Genomic DNA, 23,871 nt, shown 5'->3' on the forward strand with positions numbered 1-23,871 from the left:
CCTGCCAGGGAAGGTCCACCCGCACACAAGCCACCCGGATTTGTGAGACATGTCGCGCATTAACCCCGAACGCTCGCTCCAAAGCGCACCGAATCAAAGATGACGCAACAAGAGACGCTAAAGGGATTTAAGGGGCAAATATAAGGCCCTATGTAGTCCGTGCCAGAGAGCCAGCGCCCCCCTCCTCCCTGATCCCAGTAGATTTAATTTGGACCGGGCTCAATAACGGATTGCGCCTTGTGCATTTGTTTACATTGAATAGGCAGACTTGGGGGGCAGAGCCATGGGGGCCCAGCACGATTCATTAATATACAGTTCGGATTTCGGTCCAAATTACTGATGTTCTATGCACACGACGCCTTTAAAGTGCGTCGAGGGCAGTCAAAGGGCCGCTGTTTGATATATGATGTGTTTATTTATTTGTTTATTATAAAAGGCTCCCCTAAGTTTCCCTGCTGGGGGACTCGGTTTTATTATGCATAAAAAAAAAAAGGCAGGGGAGAGAGGGGGAAAAAAAATCATCCCCAAGTATAACAAGAGACGAACAGTTAGTGCTGATTTTCATTTGCATAAATTTTCATATATTTTAGCGAAAATAATAGCGGGAGCAGAGGAGAGCTGGTGCTCAGTTGAGGCAGAGGAAAGAAAATCTTAGGGAGCAGCAGACAGTCACATGCAGGGAAAAGGAGATAAGCATTTCGACAAGTCGACAACCTATAGTCCACTTTCCTGGACAGGAGGTAAGCCCCGGCATGTAAACGGATATATGTGCTTTTTCCGCGCGTGGAAACATTTAAGATCTCGTCCTGTCCCAGATGTGCAACCTTAATCGGCAACATACATTTGGTCACGTTGAAAAAAACGGACTTTCTTGAATCCAAGTGCGTAAAAAAAAAATCGCTTTCGCGCTTCAGCTTTTATACAAAGAACTGGATATACGCTGCGCAGTTTTATGCCGAACCCGGAGCGGAGCATGCAAGCTTGGGGCCATCAATCACATTTTAAGCAGGGGGAGAGAGAGAGAGCTCGGCTGGGAGGAATCTTGCGCAAGGGGAGCGAAGAGGCAAGTGCGGTGTTTCACGTAAATGGATGAAGTTTGTTTACAGTTGATCGGATTTTTATTTTTCAATTTGGTGGCGATTGTTTGCGATCAGGAGATGATCTTTAAATGTAGCCTAAGATATTTCGATGCCTGCGTGGATACTTTGTGAGCAGAAGTCTTGTGTCTTCCTTCTCACGCGGGTTAACTCCTCTTCCTCTCGCTCCATTGATGCAGCAGCGCATTTCTGAGCCGTGCGCGCGGTCGTCATGGTGAGCCCCAATAAAAAGGGGAACACTGGTCGCATTAAGCTGTATGTTTGTGCACTGGAGTCGAGAAGAAAAATGTCTCGGTGTCCTCACGTATCTTGAATTGTGCACGAGTAACGGGTTCACAGAAAGCTGGCTTCGGCTGAGAGGGGGGGAAAAATCAAATCATGATTTGTACCGTTAAGTGTTGAAGGAATTATTTGAAATACGCTTGACAACCTAGAAACTGTATTGCTAGTTGTCTGATCTTATTCAAATTATTTAAAATCGCCATTTTACAGAGTGGGGTTAGAAATTGAGCTTTTTGGGTTGGTTAAAAATACTTAAGGCAAAGAAGATTTTCAAAGTGTCAGTATTTACACAGACAATGTTTTGACAATGAGATGCAGCACATAGGGTCATTGGTGCACGGATACAAAAAAAAAAAAAAAACACACACTGGCTATGCTGTCCAAAATAGAAATATTAAAAAAATAAATAATTAATATTTGCCGCCAGGTGTCGCGCTGACTCGTGCTACGTCACTGTGCCAAACGCTAGCAGTCATAAATTATTTAAACGTTGCAGTTTCTTGATGAAACGAACAATTTTGAAATGAACTGTTGATTATTGACAGCTTCTTTTAACAGCTTGCTTGGCGACAGAGTTTTACATGTATTTGAATAATATTACTTTCCTCAAACACCAATACATACAAATCATGATGCTGCATTTTTTTTCTGATTCGTGACTTGGACTGAATAAAAAATAGGTCTTGCGCTCGAACAAATTGCAATTATATATATATATATATATATATATATATATATATATATATATATATATATATATATATATATATATATATATATATATATATATATATATATATATATATATATAAATCAATGACAGCTGATATGGAAATATTTGGTAATTAGGCATTGCACAATCGTGCCAACCATCTGCCAACAGCTCTTTGTTCAAACATATGTAAGCATTGACTTTAAGAATGAGTGGCAAGCGGGGCCCGGGCAGGTCTCATGAATCATCCGGCAAATTAGTGAGTCTCAATTTCTCTCCACGCACCAGCGGCCACTTTGCTGCAGCATGCTCTTGCAGCATTAGCGCAACAACTTTGAGCATTGCAACCATGCGCACAGCCTGTTATAGCCTCGTTCTACTGCCAACACAGTTTTTAAAATTGATTAATTAGGTAAACCCCCCTCACCAGGATAACACATGACAACCAATAATTCAGGGCAATTGACAATATAAAGAATAGTAAGACATAAAACATAAAAAAATATTTTCGTCACAATAAGAAATTGCTCTTCTCTCCTATAAAACTTTTCCTTATGCTCATTTCTGCCATGAATGCACGATAGAGATTTATTCCCACTTCAAAAGGTGCATCCTTTGCACCCCTGGTTACAATATTCAAATTGAATAGATGCAATTCCCGCCATTTTAATTATGGCCCACTTAAGTTGCCTATGGGCTGCATAATTTAACACCCCCCCACCCCCAATGTGAAACGACATACAGCGAGTGTGTCTCACGTCAGGCCAAACGCTGATTTACAGCTGAATTCAACTTGGAGCACTTAAACGATAATGTGGCCACTATACCGTTAATTAAATGACCTAAGCACAATATCAGAGCAAGCATTAAACAGGTCTTCAATTTCAGACACCATTATGATGCCCCTCTTTCTAGCTCAACCATTATTGATATTCTACAAATAAATGATACTAAAGAGCTATAGACACCTCTCATCCCAGCTTGCATGCTTGTTAGTGATAGGCTAAAATGTTTGTTAGCAGTTCAGCATTTAAAATGAAAACCAATAAGCATGCACACCCCCAGTAGGTGCATTTTTATTATACACATAATTATAAAACTGCATTTAATCCACTGATAAGATGATATGTATTGTCGTCAAACAAATATAGCTTGATTTTGATTAAACAATTATAAAATTACTTGTAAAAAAAAAATCATGTCCATGGTTAATAAAATTCAAAGCATTTAAGGGACTAAAATAGAAGTCAAGTTGAGTGACAAGGGACAGATGGCCGAAAAAGAAGCTTTCCAAGTCTGTGTGTGTTTCAATTAAAGGCTGTAAACTCAGTGTAGCTTTTGTGTACACACACACACGCACATACACACGCGCGCGCGCACACACGCACGCACACACACACACACACCTGAAGCCCTTGATGGAAACAAATCAGTGTTTGTTGTGAATGCAAATCAGTAAATGGACACAATGGTCATTTTCTATTCATTTGCCTTGTATTACAATTGCTAATCAAGATTTATATTTGGTTATCAAGCAACATATTTAATAAATAAACGAAGCCCGCAGGAAATCTACACTGCTTATTTGTCTCTATATGTATGGTGATGGTGGCAGCTTTTTTGTTTTTGTTTGTTAAACAGCGTCAGTCCCTGAGGATGTAGTCCGACCGTTTGTGGCACCTCCCCTTGCAGGATTACATTAATCAAAGTATTTATTTCCCTTGGGGAGCTAGGCGCAAATCACTCCAAATCCCAGTAAAATTGGATAACAGAGGAGTCGGCACCCAGGGTAAACCTCGCGCACACTTTGTTGTTGTATGTTTTTTTTTTTTTTCCTCATTTCACCAACTTAATGGATCTAGTTCTGTCTAAGTTGGTGTAGCAAGTGCAGGCAGGCAGGCAAGCGCCCAGATAGAGGTATTGAGGCCCGGGAGAAGACAAACAACATAATTGGATGGAAGCGGGAGCTCAGGTGCAGAAAACAACAACAACAAGACTACGAAATAGACGGCGAGTGCGGATGTGGACGTGTACAAATAAGTTGTTGTCTGACACTATCGGCCGCCTGGGTCACAAGCCCAAAACAACAAACACAAAACTTCTCCAAGTTTCAGCTCAGCATAACCCACAAAGTATACACACCTGCAGTGACGTCACGCCCCCGCCGGTAAAATTTGTCCGACACCTAACCGTGTCACAAAAAAGGTTGGGGAACGCTGCTCTAGAGTGGCTTATTCATTATTTAGTTTGAACTATTTTAATTAAATTCTCATATCAGCAGTCTTCACACGTAAAAACACTCAATAAAGCACATGGAATCAAAAACTTGTTTTCGATCGTGCGCGCCACTCCGTTCCGAAGTCCCGTTGTCCGAATCAAACCTTTTAACTCCGGAGTTGGTCGTCCTTTACTGATGACCTCCTGCTTCGATCGGAAATCCATAGTTGAAAATCGTTTGGATATGTAATCCTCCATTGTTAAACGAAAAGTAAAAACGAAAAAAAGAATAAAAAAAAGGAATGTAAAACGAAATAAATGGACGACTGCTCCTTAGTCGTTCATTTTAAATTTGAACTAGAGATCTCTTATTCTACAGGTAGGCGCATGACGCATCGGGATCATTAGCACCCCCTGCCGTAAGGCTGGAGAACCTTTTTTTCGTAAGGTCTCTTTTTAAAGCCGTTTTGTTCATCTTGTTCTCGTGGTTTTAAAATAACTGTAAAAATCCAGCGATTTTGATTCAAAATGATACAAAACTACTGAAATTAAAAGGAAAATGACTTTATAATAAAATCAATTTGTTTTTTCCCCTTTTAATGATGGCAGGGAGGCGTGGCCTCCCTTGCCTCCTCTGACTGCACGTCCCTGCACCTGCAAAAAATAAAAAGCATGACAATATTTGTTTTATTCGTGCAGTAATTACTGTTTGATCAGCAGTGCTATGGCTAATAATTCTTGAAAAGTTTACAAGCAGGCTGCTGCATCTCAGGGAATAAACACACCAAAAAAATTCTGCCCATTATTTTACAAGTAATGCAAATATAACAACATGCCAGTTATTTTTGCCTTGTGTTGTTGGTATCCATGATGGAAGCAACCTTGCTAGCTTAAGACGAGCTGCTAACACTCTTGCTAGCAAGTGACTGAAGCAGGATACGTTGAGCTTTATGCAACTTAAAAGTGGAAAAGGGCGTCAGTGTGAAAGGCAAGCTAGCGCCGACGATATGCAGCGACAGCAGCTATTGTGCGGTCACGTTCAAACAGCGGAGGGGAGCCTTGATTCATGTGGGCATTATGCACGCCGGACGCTTATGGCACCTCACGCCGTTGCTGTGCAGTTGGGCCCATTTGCTGGGAAATGGCTTTACATACATCTTCTGCGAAATGACTCAACCTGGAACCCCCCCATCACACGTCAGTGCTTGCAATGAACTAAGGAGAGGTCGGAGCAAAAATATCGTCAATGATATATAATATGTATTTTGAGAAATTGCTTCATAGCAAATGAGCTAATCAAGCGTTAGCTTGCGTTTGCGCGACCTTTATGATATCAAAACAACTTAGCCATAGCTTTGCTAACATTAAGAAGGAACAAAAAAACTGATACCATAAACCTTAGCTACTATTATGAGTCAAACACATCTCTTAAAAACGACAATATACAAGTTAATAGTGAGTTACCAAGCTTGATATATATTTTTAGATGTTTTTAAATGATCACATATTGATAAACGAATTCACCCTAAAATATTTTGTGCAGTTTAAAATCCAGCATGTTAGCTGAGCCTCATTTTCACATTTTTTTCTTAAAACTGAAACTACATTACTGCCCTAATCATTTTTACGTACAACTGATCCACATCTTATATTCAGGGAATACTTTACATTCATTCCCATTGAAAGTTTCCAGAATGTTGCAGCCTTCTGTGATAGTCCGTCCCTTTAAGGAGTTCTGAAGGACAATGTGGGCCAAAGCTGTTAAATTGTCCCATAGCTGTTTTTCAAATTAGGAAATGAATTCAGCCTTGCACGTTACAATGGAGAGTTAAATAAGTGAAAATATATCTTTGTTAACTTAACCTACTGGCTCCCCTGATGCAAAAACTGCAGCAGAACTTCAAGTGGCCCGTTTCCCCGTCTCCTCCCCTGGCCATGTTTTAGTCCAAGCCTGTAAGCGTTGCAGCCAGCAGCGGCACAAAAGCGCCTTTGAGGGGAGGGGGTCGTTTCTCGGAGCAAACAAATGACTCACCAGCGGGCCTCGGTGAAGACGGCGTCACAGGATGGACGGACACTACGGGAGTGAGTCGCTTGGGTTTGTAGAAGCAAGAATTCTGCAGGCCTGCAATGGCACAATAGAACTTTGTTGTTCAAGCATGTCAAAGAATTGCCTCAGCGTGGACTGTCAAGTCAAATCTCCCTCTGTGTGTTTGGCTTTTATTTTTTTTTTCATGATGCCATGATGACTGTGTGCGAACATGCTGTAAATGTGCGCGTGTTGAGACTGTTTTGGCGAGAGGTGCCTGCCAATCTGGATCATGTTACATCTGTGCTGAGGACTGAAGATTTTTTTTTTTCGATATAAATAGTTTAAATGTGTCACAGCACCTGAAAGGTAAACGTCACAGGCGACTTTTGCAGAACAGCACCAGATGATTCATTTTTGGTCGCAAACATGCTGCTCCTGTTTATGTAAAAATATGAGTTCAATTATTTCGCCATTGTTGCCTCGGAATCATATTCGCAATCCTTTGTGAGACAAGCGGAGATAATTCAATATTATGTAAAATGAAGCCTGCCTCTCTCCCTACACAGAGCTTAGCCAAGCAGATTTTTGGTGCCGACACAGTGTACCTGTTTGCCGAGCACCGATTGGATTAAGATTGTGTAGATCTTCCCCCCCCCGCCATCCTTCCTCCTGTTACGTAACGTCGCAATGTACCGCGAGTCATCATCAACTCATGTTCCAATCTCGTACGCAAATAAGGACGGATGCGTGGGAGAGTGTGGATCCTACAGTTAGTCACGCAAGCAATCATCTGTCACTCAAACAAGGCCATTACATTTGTTTCCAGCTGTTGATATGTTCCGGTGTTGTCATTTGTGTTGAATATTTTGTGCGGGAATATTTTGAATTTTTTTGATTCATTTATGAAAAGATGGTAGCCATGTCAAGAGTAAATCAAATTCTGTAAAATGCTGACTTCATGTCGCCCTTTCAGCTAGCTAATATTCATTTTGAATAGTTATAGTATGCAGTTCATGTATTGGCTGGTTCAGTAGGAGGAATAGATTTGATAATTTGACCCAATAATTTGACCCCCACACACACAATAAACAAATGGATCCATACATTTCTTAATCCATTTTATTAGCGCATTTTGGGTGCCAAACTAACAAAAAAAAAAGTTTCCTCCATGTATGGATATCAGACATCATGTGTTTTGTAAAGTTCCCTCAATTTTCTACATATTACAGCGATAAAAAACTGATTTTGTTGTTAGATTTTCATGAGTGGCCCATGCTATAGCTAATGCTAGCATCCCTTAGCACAAAAAAATGCTTCTTTATTGTCGACGAGGTTAACTTACAGTGCTAAAACGGTTTTGACCAAATATGAATGTTCATTTATTTTTTGCGGCTGCAATTTTCTGACCCTAGCGAGGATATTTTTCATGAATATGGATAATCGGCAAAACAATATCAGCTATCGAGATGTCTGCTGGTTTTAACGAGCGTCGTTCAGTAACGCCAAGACGACTTCCTCTTGCAATTTGACTAGCGTGGGGACTCTAATATGTCTTTGTCTCTTCCTCTTCCAGGAGAGCCGCCTCAGCACCCGCCCTCTTCTCCTCCACATCCACACACACACTAAACTTTGCTCACCCCTCCCCAATACTGAGCGACTTCTGGAGGTAAGGGCCCAAGTGTGTGTTTGTGTGTGTGCGGGAGTGCAAACCATCCAACCCCAAGTGAAAGCGGACGCGCCGTCTCCCCGGCATCCGCTTCCCTCCTCACGCTGACTGCTGCTTCGGGCTGTTTTCTTTGAGAGAGAGAGAAAGAGAGAGAAAGTATAAAAAAAATATGCAAATGCTATTGTTGGAGCGCAAAGATAGGAGGAGGAAAGGTGGTGGCGGCGGTGGTTCTTCTTTTACACTCTGTCACCTTCCTGCCACCTTCTCCTTCCAGGATGGAGAGATGGAGATGGAGAGAGAGAGAGAGAGAGAAATGGAATCACATGTACAGTACACACGCACACTTTCAAAAGGAAATTTATAAACAAACAAAAGTCAGACTTACAAGGTGAGAGTAAAGAGTAGGTTAACATTAGCTCGATGTCTATTTAGGTAGCAATCAATCAATCTACCAATCAACCAATCAGTCGGCATTTAACATTTGGCAAGAAAGGCAAAAGATGAATCCTAATTCAGTGATAAAGACTTTTCTAACCATCAAAAATCAACAAAACCAGTTTGATAATTCTCTTTTCTGTAAAATTCAACCAACTCTAAAAGAAAAAAAGTCATAAATCAGTCAAATGTCCTGTGTGTAATTCATAAATTCATTGTTGTAAGTGTTAAGGGAGCGTCATGCTCTCACTAGCAAGTCAACAATTTGAAACATAGAAATGTGACACTGTCTCGATGGAACTGAAAAAGTGTGTGTGTGTGTACGTGTGTGTGAAAGTGAAGCTCTCAGCAAGACTTTTAGAAGTGATTACCGAGATGGTTCAGATCAAAGGATTTGACAAGTGTGCGCCAAATATGAGACGGCTAATCACACTGGAGCCGCTCCATACAAGATGGCAGCACACGCTGACATGTTTCCTCACCCCCACCACCAATAAGCCCCCCCCTACCTCCCCCCCCGCCTCACCCCATTCAGTCCCCACAGCTTCTTTGCAAATGTAATGCGACGCTAACGGATAAACAGATTATGAAGGAATGGTGGCTTTGGGTGAAGGCGACTAAAGTGGATAAAATGGGAAAAAAAAATCCACTTTTATTTACGTTTGGTTTATTTAATGAAGTGTGGAGGGGGTGGGCAGCGTGGGAGAAATTAATTACCTGTTGCCAGTGCGGCTCTAAACGATATCAAGAGGGGAATATTAGTGGGAATGTGAGATGCTGGGGAAGTTTTGCTTTTGCTGTGATTCTCTCTTCCTTCACTAGTCATTATAGATTAATCCGTAATCCTCACCACCTAAAGACATTTTTGTCAGCGTAGCTTAGGGATGGAGATAACATTTTTTTTCCTTTTTTTTTTTTACCCACTCATGTCTCAAAACTCTTCTCACCTCTTGGCTCTGTCACCAAACCAAATAAAAAAAAAATGGCTAGTCAGACACTAATCATGCTGAGAAGCCAAAATATATTTGTTTTTATGTACTGCATATTCGAACCTCAATGTACGTGTGCTTTCTGAAATGTAAATGAACACGTTTTCAATAAAGTCAGTGCACCAGATGATTTTTTTTCTCTCCGTTTGTTGTGTCATTCAAATGAAAAAGTAATTAATCAGATTTGGATGTAGGAGGTTTTCGCCGGAAAATGCTGACATGTTATTTTTGTATGTTGTTTACATTCAGTGCTGTGCGATGACAAATGGTTTGGAAAATGGGTAAGTCATAACTGCTGTCATGTACACTTTTCTTCATAAGCTAGCATCCTGTGAGTCAACAATAAAATAATTAAAAAAAATATATGTATTGAAGATTTTGTTCCTAAATAGTCAATACAGTTTTTAATTAATTTAACGCACTTAGAAAGAATAATGATGTCGCAAAGAATTCTGAAATATGTCTCTTATGAACTTACTTACTAAAACACATAAAAAATTGGAACATGAGTTAGAATATTGAAAAAAAAAAATCTCATTGAGGCCCTTCAAGTGTCACCGAGGGTCACGTCAGACGAGGATGCATGTCCGGCGCGAACGCTTGATAAACGTCCCTTTGAGGGACGCATTTGGAGGGACGGAGCGAGGCGGCGACAGACACAGAAGACTGAAGCGCCAGTGTCGCCACCGCCGCCATCGCCATGCGAGCCCGCGCCGCCATTCATCCGCTATTTTTCCGGTCCCATCCCAGAACTCGTGATGCAGCATTAGAAGAAGGAGGGGGGGCAGCTGCTGCCTTTGCTTAATCATAAATAACATTTGGTTTGCTTGATAGAAACACACAAAAAGTTACAAGAATGGAGATGAAGGGAACTGACAAAAAGAGAAACCCCGAGGAGGCGGAGCAGATAAAAATATCTCAAAAGGGGAAACCAAGTTCACTTGCAGGTTACAGGTGACTCCAGCTCCAGAAAAATGTAGTCTGTCAAATAAAAGAAACCTACTAGCCAGATAACTGGGAGATCATCAGGACAGGAAGGTTTTAAGCTTGTAAACCAGGGGTGTCCAAACTTTTTTTTTTCGCGGGCCGCATTGTAGTCATAGCTTTTTTCGGAGGGCCATTATGACTCTCAAACCGAATAAATGTACGAGCGCCTCATATTATATACAGTAAAAGCTACAAAACAAACTCGTTTTCAAATCAGACCAGTAAAAACTGGTCAAATATTAAAAAAAAAAAGATATTAAAAGTGAAGACAATTTGCAATTCTAGTGATGACACATGAATTTGATGCACAATTTGTCTTCGCGGGCCACATAAAATGATGTGGCGGGCCGTATCTGGCCCCCGGGCCTTGAGTTGACAGTGTTGTAAACTGTTATTGGAATAAAACTGAGCAAAACTAGTTTTGGCTGCAGAGAATATAAAAATATGTCGGGAAATAAAGGGGAAAAAAAACCATGCAGTGTGTTAATGTGGTCTTATTGAGTTTGTTGATGTTTGGGATCAACGTGTCACTTTGATTGGTCAGTATCAAGGGCAGCAGGCTATTGATTGGCTGGTCGTTAGGAGGGTGCGCCAGTCACCTGGGAGCGCTGACACTGTTAACACGGAGCTCCGCCGCTTTGACCCGATAGGATGCCGCCATTGACCTGCCACCCGCCTGCTGTCCCTCGGCGCCACCGCCGAGCGTGAGTAAAGCGCTGTGGCGTGTGATGGTATTGATCGGCGGAGGGCAAGTCTATCGTTTACCATTGGAGGGCAGGCAAGATAGTGGCAGCTTTATTTTTATTTTTTTAATTTTATTAATTTTTTTCTATTTTTATTTAATTAATTCATTTTTATTTTATTTACTTTGGAAGAAATCGGGCAAGTCTGGTGACGATGAACACAGTATGAGCTGTCAGAGCCGAGGAAATATTTCATGACACCGAGGATGGGGGGGGGGGGGGGGGGAACAGCATGGAATGTGTGTGTGTGTGTGTGTGTGTGTGCAGGGCTGTGATCAGAGAGCGAATGAGCCGTTTCACAGGCTGCTCTTCTCCTGGGGGGGAGCCCTCGCTACAGTGCTGGAAATGAGCTCGGCTGTGCAGTAAGTGTGGCGACCTCGCGACTGACCCGATGCTGCTTCACCACCCTCGTCACTACGTGCTGCCGACTCTTTCCTGCTCATGATGACGATCGGTTGGGTGGTGGGCGGGCGGTCGGGCGGGGGTTGGTGCTCAATGGACTCAAGTAGAAGCTTTCTCCCGCCTTGTTGTCACACGCCAGCAACAAAGTGCTAATTCTGACTCGGAGGGACATTTTGACTGTTCATTTGTGACAGTTCTTGGAACGACCAGTGTCGAAACTGTACTTGTAAAAAAAGGCCATCGAACACACTCACACAGTCGATCACCACTTTGGAGGTGTAGAACGAGAAAGAGGGTCTTTCTTCAAAATAATTTCGTGCCCTTTATTTACAGCCGACTGATCAGAGGAAACAGAGCGGTTGGGAGGCAGGAAGTGAAGGTGCAGCAAGGGACTGCTTAGAGCTCCGCCCTCCTCGCTGTACACCAGCCGCTCTCCACACCTCGCTTTTCTCTGCAAAGCGGCAGCGTGAGCGAGCACAGGTGGTAATGCTCACTCCAATTTAGCTCAAAGTCCCAACTTGAAATAACGCTGCTGTCAGGGCCAATCTGTGCTGTGAGATGGACTGCTGTCTCCGCTTGGGAGGGGGCGAGGGGGCAACAACATACAAGCATACAGACTCACTGATTCGCTGTCTGCAGGCAAGGGAAGTCCATTTGGTGAATCGCAACATAACTTTGAAAGGTCAAAAATGACAAAATTAAATATGCTGCTGTTAATGTACTGAGTTTTCCATTTTCAAAAGAAGCAGCAGCGTATCGATGGCCAATCAAGGTGTGTGTGTGTGTGTGTACGGTGCCTGGCTTTGTTCCATTACGAGGCCCCGTAAATAAACCTGAAAGGTTTAAAACACTCAAGAGCGTTAAAGTTGCCAGATGGAAGCTTAGAAAATGCAAAATTTTTTTTTTTGCGTCTTTGTCCCTATCACATGAAAACACACGTGTGCCGTAATTGTCTTAAGTGCACACGCATGCTGTCGGCAGAGGTTGCGTTACCTGCTAATGCCTGCTTCTGAGGATCCCCGCGCGCCTGATACCCGGCAAGCAGGCGGCGAGAGTTCCCTGGCATCATCGCAACGCTCCGGATTTACGTACGACGGGAGGCAACAAAGACAGGAAGCGAGCGCGGCGTTTCAAGGAGCGAGAGCAGACTGAAGGCGTTTCTTCTTTGACAGCACGCGTTTAGAAGCTTCGTTGTTTTCGCCTGCAGCTACAGCCAGCTCCGATGATGCCGAGTTCCTCTGGGGGCGAAAACTGCCTGTGATTTGTATACCACAAATATCAGGTGAAAACAAAAACATGGAAGCTCACTCTACCCACATTTTGGGTTAGCTAATTCAGCTAATTAGCTAGCTCTGCTCGGAAACACGACACATACATACTGTTTATCTGCAAGGACTTTGGGCAATTCCATATCCATCCACCAAATAAAAAATGTATTTTCTACGGGCCTTAAGAGTCAAGTCATTCGTAACATCTCACAAAAATTCACATAATGGCTGCTTCGTGCTTAATCACACATGAACTTACGAGGTTGTCGCCGAGTCAGCATTTCTCTGCTAAGACACGATTTCAAGAATATCACTCCTACCTGGGCTATTTTAAAACTCTCACAAACAGCTCCTCCATCTTGAGGCCTTTGAAGACCGACTTCATTGACACCAATCTTGTCTCCATGAGCTCCATCGGGTCAATATTCTTTTCAACTGGGGGAGAAAAACTCCAGCAGTGTCTCACCACTAAATTGGGAGCGAGCGCGAGTTAGCACTTCAATGCTCTGTCTTCAAACACGCTGTTGAAAATGGCGTTTTAGGTGGACGGCCCTCTGTGCGGGGACGGTGCGCACCCCGCCGAGTCAGCAGGGGGGCGCCTGCTCAAAGGCACTCAGAAATGAGACAACCATGAGATGCACTCATCCGGAATTCAAATCCAGCACATAGAAACCAACCAATCAATTTGCTTTCAGCCAAAGAGAACAATCAGATTTGAACCGGAAAGCTCCAAATTTACAGGAGTCGAACGGGCATAGTCGTCTGGCTTCCTTTCAGCTGAGCAGTCAGTCGGGAAGCCGCATGGGAGTAATGACGGCTTCTGAGAGAGCGGAACGTCTCTTTCATGGAACAGAGCCACGGGACGTGAGCAGTCGGGGACGCGGATAACTTTGGAGAGCTCATCTTTGAGGACGACGCTAACCGCCTTTCTGCGAGTGTGACGTCGGACCAGACTATGTGCAGTGTGTCTGCTTCGAAACATAAGAATAAACTTAAGTGGCAGAGGATAAACGCTTCATCTCCATTGGAAGTAAAGAAAGTGTCACTCATGGATAATTGGCGGTGATTTATATTTAAGTAGGAATCTTCCTTATTGGTTGCGAGGGAGCCATCTTTACGGAAGTCATCAGCAGGGGAGCGGCGGAGTAATCAGTCGTTGGTGTACATGACTCCGCCTCCCCTTCCAATGCTAATGCTACCCCGCGACATCAATCACACGCCATGAGACGGGTCGGCGGGGGAGGGCCGAGCCAACCCAGGACCGAACAAGGCGCAACGAGATATTCCGAAAACAAAACAAGCATGCACACATGGTCACGCTCCATATGAAGATTTGCATTAATAATCGTACATCAGCGTGATGACATACAAACCGTATGCTTAACAAATTTATTAGACCATTAGACAATATTTATGCCACAGCTGCCCTAAATGATCAACATTGGTAATTATTTATGGTTAATGTAGAATTGAAATTATGTGAATGCAGGGAAGCAAGGCAAGACAGGGGGGCAGGAAATAAAAACATAAATAAAAAAAAAAAAAAAAAAAAAAAATATATATATATATATATATATATATATATATATATATATATATATATATATATAAAATGCGCTAATGCTATAACCTTGGAGGATGGAAGAGTCAAGGATTATGTCGGGGTAAAACTGAGTGTCGTTTAGCAATTACAAAAACAATGTCAACACTTTCTTTAAAATAAACAAGAGGCCAATCAAATATTTAAAAGCCGAGCTTAGATCATATCAGTCTAATATTTCCAGGGAGATTTTTCAAGGCAGGTGTTGAGGATGACGAGTCAGATGCGGCTGAGATTTGTGTTATCCCACCACAGCAGATCAACACAGAGATTTTGAGAAAGATATGGTGGGGAGGAGAACAGGGGGGGCAGGGGGGGCTTTCCGTTAGGTTGAGGAGGGAGAGTAAAGCCAGTTGGCTGTGTGCTCAAAGCCGAGAGAACAAACCCCTCAAAGTCAGCCGGCTAATCCATCCCGACAAGACTGAAGCCTCATCATATCGACGCCTCCCTCAGCTGTACACACAAACACACTTTTCACTCCTTTCTTGACAGGACGCCGCCAGCCCCCGCCCGCCCCGCCCGCCTCATCCTCGCCTCTGCATCTCGCCCCACTCTCACCAGCTCCACTCTGATGGACGGATGAAACAAAAGAGGAGGCAGAAGGTCAGGCGGAAACATCTGAGGTATAGACAAGCAAGGCACAGACTCACTCCTGCTTGAAGACCACGCCCCCCCCCTTTTTTTTTTTTTTTTACCTGACCACCGATGATGCCTTCGCTTGACAGATGACACAAAACGGGTTCAAAATTTCAAGACAACCTAACTCAAAATTGCCCCCTAGGATTAACCCACCAATATCAAACAACTCAGCAAATCATTTACTAGCTTGCTTTGTTGTGCGAGCTAACTTTGCTTCCATAAATATCAAATTACATTTTAAAGTTGTGTTGTGTTCTATCTCTAATTAAGCCAACGATAGATGATTGGAGGTCGAGACAAAGTGGCACAACGGGGACAAGCCGTGGGCGGGAAGCAGGGAGACGGTAAAGGTGGTTCGCGCTAAACCAAGGACGGCAGCGCTCGCCCGGCTGCCAAGTCATGAGCTCCCCGGCAGTAAATTTCTTTCCATTTCACGGCCGTCAGCCGGGACCAGTAAAACGGCGCAGCTTGTGCCGAGAAGTCGGACCCCGAGGGGGGCCGTGGTGAGCCTGAAGGACGAGCTGTCCCTCACACACGCTTGCTCTTTTTCCCGGATGGCACATGCTCTCGCTCCCCTTCTGCTCTGACATTTTTTGCTCTTTTGCGCACACTGCCACACACTTCTTCTCCGCATCCGATATATCCCACCGAACCCCCGCCGTGGACCACATGGGCCTCAAAGTCTCATCCTTCGTTCTACTCTCATTCCAAAAGTGATTCACTTTGGGAGAGAAAAAATGCTACCTGAAGTAAGAATTTTCTTTGGACGTGGTTCTGGGCTGTCCGTAGACTTTATCCGTTCAACGGTTTTGAATATGACAGATAGGACACACTCGCTCTGGCTGTCACAATCCCGCTCTGTTCCTCGGCCATCAATGGCTTCACACACACGTGTGCTGTTAAAACACCAAAGCGGGCCAGAGACAAGTCATTTCACTCCAAGGGAGATCTTCTGTCAAATCCGCGTTTGTACTTGAATGCTAACAGGACAGTTGGGTGGCCACATGTGACCCGGTTTGACTCCATAGAGACGTGTGGCATCAAACCAAATCTTCTCCAGATGCTTGTTGATGTTGAAAACTAGTATAAGGCTCAACACAGCAAAACACAGATTCCGTTTTTAACCTAATAGGACAGTTCAGCAAGTTGTGCTAAATCAGAATCTCTTGCAGCGGCTTTTGAGTTTAGAATATCAGGAGCGCTCGGTGTGGCGAGCCCGCAAGTCAAACGGAAAATAGATCTCGTGCTGTGCAAAGATGGGAAATCTCGCCTCATTGTAATCCCGTGAGATCTCGCAGAACGAGATCTTGTCCCATCTTTATTATGTAGCGATGCCACATAGACACTCCACCCCCTGCCACAGAAAAAAACAGCTCAAAATCAAATTGCGATGATCTTCATGTGAAAATATTTGTCCTAAAGTTTCTGTATGACTAATTGTCTTGTACTGTGTGTGTGTGTGTGTGTGTTTGTGCATTGGGAGATAAGGCAGAGGTCCAGATGGTCAGGGGGGAGAGTGACAAGTGGCTGTCAGGGGGATTCAGACAGCCTGGCCCTCTGCTGCCTTGCTGGCAACACACACACACGCACACACACACATGCACGCACACACACACACATGCACACACACAAACACACTAAAGGCACGATGTCGCTTCTGCAATGCTAAATCTGCCTTGCTAACCGCCTTTTGGTGTTGGAGTCAGCGACCCCCCTCAAAAAAAAAAATCTTCCAAATAATCTAGGTCATAAAATTAACTGCTGGACCTTCAGAAACCCCCCCCGAAAACTTTCATGGCTTCTTATCTGCTCACCGATACATTCTGGAAGCATAAGCGGTCCCGTCCACCAGTGACAGCCTCAAACAACGCGTACCTGGGCACGTTGCTCTCCATCCATCACATTTACATTTCAAACTGCCTGCTCTACCTCCAACGCATCCATTATTTAGCAGCCTCTGGCCAAAGCGAGGCGTGCCGCGATGCGAACACGCTTGCCAGGTAACACACATGCAGCTCACTCAGCAAACTGCAGCTTGTTATTTTTCAACGAAACTTTATTTCAATGCTCCCGCACAATTGCCTTCTATAGGACCAACGATGTTCAAAACACAGTCCTAATTAATTAATCAGCCCGGCTTTTCCTTCACACCACGTTTTAATTATTGAATGGGAGACCAGCCACTTGTCCAGCATCAGTGACCTTTGACTTTACAGATGTTCTTTCTTTCGTTCCCACAGTCATACTCAAGCTGCAAAGGTGGAACCAACAGCATACTTGAAATTTCCATCTTGTTGTTGTAATGTTCTGTCCAGTTAAAGAAATAAAAAGCCACAAACCAAATTGTTAAAACTGACCAGAAAAAAAAATCGCCCTTAATTTTGTTTGTTTTGCAAGCTTTCCAGGCACTAAGTGTGAGAAAATAATTTAAGCATGAGCACCAGTCGCTTAGCATTTTGGCTCACTCTTCTCCGGCTGGCCTGAATTAGACCTGCGGGGGCTGCAGAAACTTCTGGAAATGCAAAATAATCGCAATAAAATAATTATCTCATGCTACTGCTTAGAAATATTTGGCCTTCCGGAAGACATCAGCAATTTGGAATCAGACCAAAATTTTCTAAAAAAAAGAAAACAATTTAAAACATCTCCCATTCATATCATATGTGAGAAAGAGGGGAAATATTGTTAAAAGAATTTTGGGATCACCTAGATCAGATCATAGGTGTCAAACTAAAGGCTCGGGGGCCAGATACGGCCCGCCACATCATTTTATATGGCCCGCCAAGACAAATTTTGCATCAACTTTTTGTCATTACTTAAAATTACAAATTGTTGTCACTTTTTAAAAATATTGCTAGCAATTTTTCTTCACTTTTTAAAAATATTGTTAGCAATTTTTATTACCATTCATCTTTTCGAACTATTGGTTCCAATTTTACTAGTCTCTGATTTCAAAACTAGTCAGTTTGTTGTGTAGCCAATACTGTCATAGTCATAATGTCCCTCCGAGGGAAACTACGACTACAAAAATGATTTTGACACCCCTGCACCAGATAAAAATAAACATTTCAATGCGTGATGGTGGAACACGCTGCCCTGAATTGGGAAGAGTCCAAACGCAATACAGTGCTGGGCTCTCTCTCGGCTAATCAGCAACACTTACCAAGTGATTGCGGGATGGCTGGCCAAACATCTTGGCTCTGACCACCGTGACTGGCTGCTGCTTTTGCATGCTTCGCTCTCATGTTGACACTGATTTCCACACTGGAAGTCCAAAACACCTTGACCGTATATCCCGAGATTAAAGCAATTGAACCCGGAGTTATTCTGCCGCCTTCCTTCTCATCGCAGTGGCGAGCGGCATATTTTTTACCAAACTATCCCTCCGTCTGTTCAATCACACCACTGTAGGTGTGATTGTGTTTTCCCACGTCTGGTTCTGCTTAGCACCACAAGCACCCCCCCTAAATATAATCTGAATAAAACAAATGATGTCAGCCATCTACTGTCTCAAACATCTGGCTGATAAGCTACTTTAGCTTCACCTGCTCTTGGAGAAGACAGAAAAGTTGTTTTCTGGAAATGCATGCACCGGGTCGATTCTGATCTATTTCGATTGTGCACAAGCAACGTGTCTGGGCCCTCCGCTTGTTTGGCACCGCTAGTCAGCCAGTCGATTGCTCAACACCTGCGTGTGAATGCGAGTGTCCAAATTAGAAAGCTGTGGGCATCTGGTCATCCGTCACGGAATGTACACAGCTAGGCTGCGAAAATGCAAAGGAACGGCGTGCGACGGTTGTCACGTAATGACGGAATCAGCAAGGCGTTTCCCAACCTTTCTTGAGACCAATCTGTAATAATGATAATCCATTATGGAGGCAAGTTTCGATAGGCTTGTGGAAGATCGTTTAATTGTTCTGCCTGTCTCTACCAACCAACTAAAATAAATTACTTGAGGAAAAAAATTATTTTCGGACAAATTACCGTAATTTCCAGACTATAAACCGCTACTTTTTGCACTAGCTTTGAACCCTGCGGCTTATAGTCCACTGCGTCTTATCCATGGATTTCTAATAATTTCTAAAAATATTATACATAATATATATGTATATAAATAATAATTAATAATTATCCCTAGATTTTGAATGATTTTTTAAAATAATATTATACATAATATATATTAATAATTAATATATATATAATATTATATAATTATTATATATAATATATATGTATAATTAATAATAAAAAATATGTGTTTTGGCAATACAGGTAAAAGAAATAAGGACATTTCATTAAAAACACCTGCGGCTTGTCGTCTGATGCGGCTTATATGTGAACAAAACAAGATTTTCCTCAAATTATAGTTGGTGCGGCTTATATTCAGGTGCGGTTTATAGTCTGGAAATGACAGGAAGTAAAAGTGGATAATTTGGTGTTTGTCAAGTATTACTGCCCTCGTGCCATACAAGCAGTTGCCGTGTTCCCTTTTGATGGTTGGGCTGCTGTTTACTCGGATCTCTGACCCACCACCGGTTCTTTCTTTGTCAGCTGCTTTGAGTCGTACTTTTTTTCTGAGAAGCGCCAACCCCGTCAAACATCCAAACACAAAGTGAACTTTCCCAGTGAAATCCGCCAAAAAGTCTGCAGGTGCGATGGCGCCTCCTTTCAAAGGTAATGCCATTTCTTGGAATCTGCAAAACCACTTCATGTCGTCTACTCGCAGCGCTTTTATCATTTTAGTCAACAAGGCCGCGCGACTGAAGGCTGTTTACCGAGCGCCGCCTCCCTCCTCTCCGCCACCTCCACTCGGCTACGACTGGAGGCTAGCACGCAATCAAAGCGCGCCGAACGTGCGTCACCCTTTGAGGGGGTCTTTGAAATCCAGCCCTCATGCGCACACAGAAGCGCATCGTGGCGCATTAGACAGTTTGCAGAATAAATATTTGACGGACGGCAATATCACAAGACACAGAGAAACCTCGGAGCAAGCAGCCCCCTCCATCCCCCCCCTCCTGCCTGACTGCACCCCCCCAAACCCCCTCCCCACCCTACCCGCTTGGCTCCTGCAAACAGAGGGTTGGTTTAAAGCTCAATTGTGCATTTTGAAGATAAAGTAGCAAAATTACTAGAGGCGGTGTTGTGAGTTCTTGTTGCCAGGGCAACACTGTTACGGAGTCCTGCTCCTCCATTACTACTTAATTTGGTCCCTCTAATTGCATTTTTCACAATCTGTAGCCTCAATGTTATGCAGACGAGAGAAAAAGTTAGGGTGGGGGCCAGTTTGGGGGTTAGGTCCTCCATAGACCCTCTGGCTTGGAGGGGGAAATGAATGTTTCGGCAAGCAAATGGTGGAAAATTGCTTTGAAATTGTCCGCCATATTGTTTATTGTGACAACGTAGCTCGAATTATCCGCTACCATCCAAGTCTGATCCGTTTGGATGACCCAAATGAAGGAACCCGAATTTGGATCGGCACCAAATTATAGACCTTCAAAGTTATTCTTGCTTCGGCGTGAAATATTCGAGATGTGCTAAAGCTTCACCTCCTTACAAAGTTTCCGAGCGTGCATCTTCGTTTGATGGTGACGATGTGTGGTGGATACGTGGAGGGAGGGGGGGGGACGGGTTGACCCCTGTCACTTTCTCCGACCTGCCCTTTGTCGTGTCTCACCCTGGAACGCCCCCGACCCCGCCAAGCCTGTCCCTTCTAACATAGCAACAAAAGAAGATTTTGGCTAAGGGAGGGGCATGAGTGAGGTGGTGTGGGGGGTACCTCTTTTATGACTTCTATGCCACCCCCCCCCGCTATTGCGTTTTCAGGCTCATTCGTTCCTTACCCGTCCGTCTTCGGGAGTCGGGGCGGCCATTTATATCGTTGCCTGGGAATTAAGGCGTCGTGGCCCCTTTTGTTGTAAGGTGGGCCGGGGCAGCGGTGGCTGGGGTAGGGGGCGAGGTTCTCGGGGAGGGCTGTCTTTTGTCCCAGCCGGAGGAGTGGGCTTCAGTTCCCACAGAATGGGGGTGAGCGGGGCCCTGCGGTGATTTGGCTCGTGTTTACAGAGATCGGGACCTTTGCAAAAATGCACACGTGTGAAAGGCTGATTTTTTTTCACAACATCCAACCAACGTGGTTATGTTGGACGAACATTTTTTCTGTATAACGAATACAAAAAATATATACATATATATATTTTTTTTTTTCGATTAGCCCCGCCCACTTTCCTGGGTCCACCTGCCTTTGGTTTCTACTCCACCACGTGACACCAAGCTTGCTCCAAAGCCTGACGCTCCTCACGCGTGTATGTGATCCGGCTGCCGTTGTTTTGTCAGAAGGGTCAGGGGTGGGCAATTAATTTTCCAAAGAGGCTACGTGAGAAACTGGAACGGTTGTTGAGGGCAACACCGCGCTAACCTCAATTGTCTCCAATGTGAATTTAATGCCTTTATATAAAGCAGTGAATTGTGTTGCAGGAATAAACTGTAAAGTGTGTCAATATTGGATAGAGTGATACTTTCGATTATTGGTGCCTTAACATTTTCAAGGGAGACCAAAAATTGTTGATGCAATTTATTTATGTATTTATTTATATGTTTATTGGTTTATTTTATTATGATTTATGTTATTATGATTTAGTTTATGATATTGATTTACAGATTATTTATCTATTTATCTATTTATTTATTTACTTATTTATTTGTTTATTCATTGAATGTTATACAAAGAGTCAAACAGAAAATTACAAAAACAAAACACAATGGAAACTTCCATCCAGAAGTTTGGACAAATTCTAATCGGCCATATTGCTGATGCTGCACTCATGAGGCCACGCCCCTTAAAGGGACACATACGCCACCGCAGGAATCTCAGGAAACACAAAAAATTTTTCAGTTTGATTTGATAAAAAAGGCTGCTCAGAGAATGCAGACAGGCGGATGCGAGTCCATTTATTGTTTATTTGAGATTGTGAATCATCTCAGCTGCAACTTAAAAATAGCGACGGTAGTTTAGTGGTCTGACACAAAAAGAAATATCCATGGCGACAAATCATATCAGGTGAACTTCTAATGACTCACCTTTGACAGAAGCGTCAAAACATCGAATTCTCGTGTGACTCAGCGCTACTGTGCTAATGAGGCACACATATTTATTATCGTAGCACAACTGCTGCCATCTCCACGTTCTCGGTTTTTTTTTTTTTTTATAAGCATGTAACTGAGTACAGAGGTGATGTTTCATCGCAATCAAGTCAGCTAGTTAATAATGTAATCTTAAATTCCAGCGTAATTACCGCCTCTTAGCCACTGAGGGACGTTGGCTAATTCAATCACCGGCCTTTGCGATATTCTACAACGACAACACACAAAAGAAAAACACTTTATCTTGGCTATTTTAATGTGGAATAAAAAAAAAAAAAAAAAGAAGATTGCGCTGGGGGTAATTTGACAGGAGAGACTCTGCTATCAGTTTGAAGGGCTTATCTCCGTGTGTGTGTATTTTGTATGAAATGTGCACTTTAGCTCAGAAGTGGTACAGAACTTAATGTTAAGACCAAAGAGTTAACATTTTGGGCATCCATCTCTTGTTTTGTTGTTTATATATAATGTTTGGGTAACACATTTGACATAAAAAAAAAACTAAATGTCAAGAACTTTGAAATATACTAAATATTATATATGCATACTCCAGTAAACATTATGAGAATATTCTTGGCCTCAGTCAAATATGATTTGTGCATGGAAAATAAACAGGATGGAAAGGTTGGGATGACTCATTTAAATGTTACCATTGTTTCATTTCAGAATTTATCCGACACTGAATTGAATGAAAACTTGTCTGTCTGTGTGAGAATCCTACCGTCAAGTATTTGTCGGATCAGCATCACACACGCACGCACACACACACAGTCAACCCAATTTGTCACTTATTTGCTCGAGAGTGATTTCTTTAGAGACGCGCTTGCTGTATATGATGTGGCAGGCAAAAGGGGAGAAATTTGATTTGGGAAGTGTGAACTTCATTTTGCAGGTCTACCTGGGACTTGTGTGAAAATCCATACAGGCATGCTGAATCAGCAGTGGATTCCTTCTCTGTTGTTGAGAAGAGAGCAGAGATGTCAACCTAGTGAAAAGGGAGGGGCGGGGTCAAACGAGCGTAAATAAAGTCGAAAAAGTAAGTCGCTTTCTAAAGTGGAGGTAAAGCACAAGGTGCGACTGCGCATTGCAACCTTTGACCCCCCCCCAGCCTTCCCCACAGACTGCTGAAGAAGAAATGAAATGGATGACAAAGTGGGCAGAGGGTCCAGGTGCAAGGTCACGTTATGAAGACGAGGAGGTGTGTGCGGGAGGCAGCTTTCCAATTTGTTGGGGGGGGGACGAGGATGAGCTTTGGATGAAGTTGAGGCCTTCCAGGGGTCGCCTCCACCTCCTCGACGGCCTCATCTCGCCACATAAAAATAAATAGATTTTCATGTCGGTATGTTGACAAGAACATACCTTTGCCCTAACTAGCGCTGCACGCCGGGCGTGTGCGTCGTCATGGCAGCGAGCAACACGCCTGATAAATTTGACTCCCATTTGACAGCCAACGCCTGATCCGATGGATGGAGCAGAGAGTTTTATGCCAAAGCTTCCACATCAATGCCGTATTCATTCATCGGCCGCAGTGGGATCAAAACTCCCGAGTCTTGCGCTCGTGGTATTTTTACTGCACGCTCAACTGAACAGAACATCGTCCTGGCACCATTTTTTTTTTTACCTTTTCCGTGCTCCCCGTGTCACGTTACTCTGTAAAAAATGTCTCGCTCT

At 43.3% G+C, this 23,871-nt stretch overlaps 1 protein-coding gene and 1 long non-coding RNA gene across 8 annotated transcripts in view; one reads left to right on the forward strand and one right to left on the reverse strand.

Annotated features, from left to right (window-relative positions):
* Positions 1-415: 415 nt before the first annotated feature.
* LOC148401519 (uncharacterized) lies at positions 416-9,557 on the forward strand. Its single transcript, XR_015857264.1, has 2 exons — positions 416-740; positions 7,911-9,557. It is a non-coding gene; the product is annotated as an uncharacterized LOC148401519 (long non-coding RNA).
* LOC148401520 (uncharacterized) overlaps positions 4,977-23,871 on the reverse strand; it is a 134,440-nt gene continuing 115,545 nt past the window's right edge. The window contains exons 7-9 of one of the 7 annotated variants that reach the window (XR_015857250.1): positions 23,099-23,185; positions 6,697-8,131; positions 4,978-6,430 (exon numbers count right to left, since the gene is read on the reverse strand). Coding sequence is in view for 4 of the 7 variants with exons in the window: in XM_088369776.1 (XP_088225902.1) it covers positions 7,817-8,131; positions 23,099-23,185 (402 nt within the window). In the remaining 3 variants the exon portion in view is untranslated. Of the gene's footprint in view, positions 8,132-8,162; positions 8,271-20,923; positions 21,100-23,098; positions 23,186-23,871 lie in introns of those variants that run through there. The other 6 variants (XM_088369776.1, XM_088369775.1, XR_015857253.1 and 3 more) reach the window with 6 other exon arrangements.

The sequence above is a fragment of the Syngnathus floridae genome, chromosome 2 (genome assembly GCF_059516105.1).
Source record: "Syngnathus floridae isolate MCC-2025c chromosome 2, RoL_Sflo_1.0, whole genome shotgun sequence".
Classification (NCBI taxonomy): domain Eukaryota; kingdom Metazoa; phylum Chordata; class Actinopteri; order Syngnathiformes; family Syngnathidae; genus Syngnathus; species Syngnathus floridae.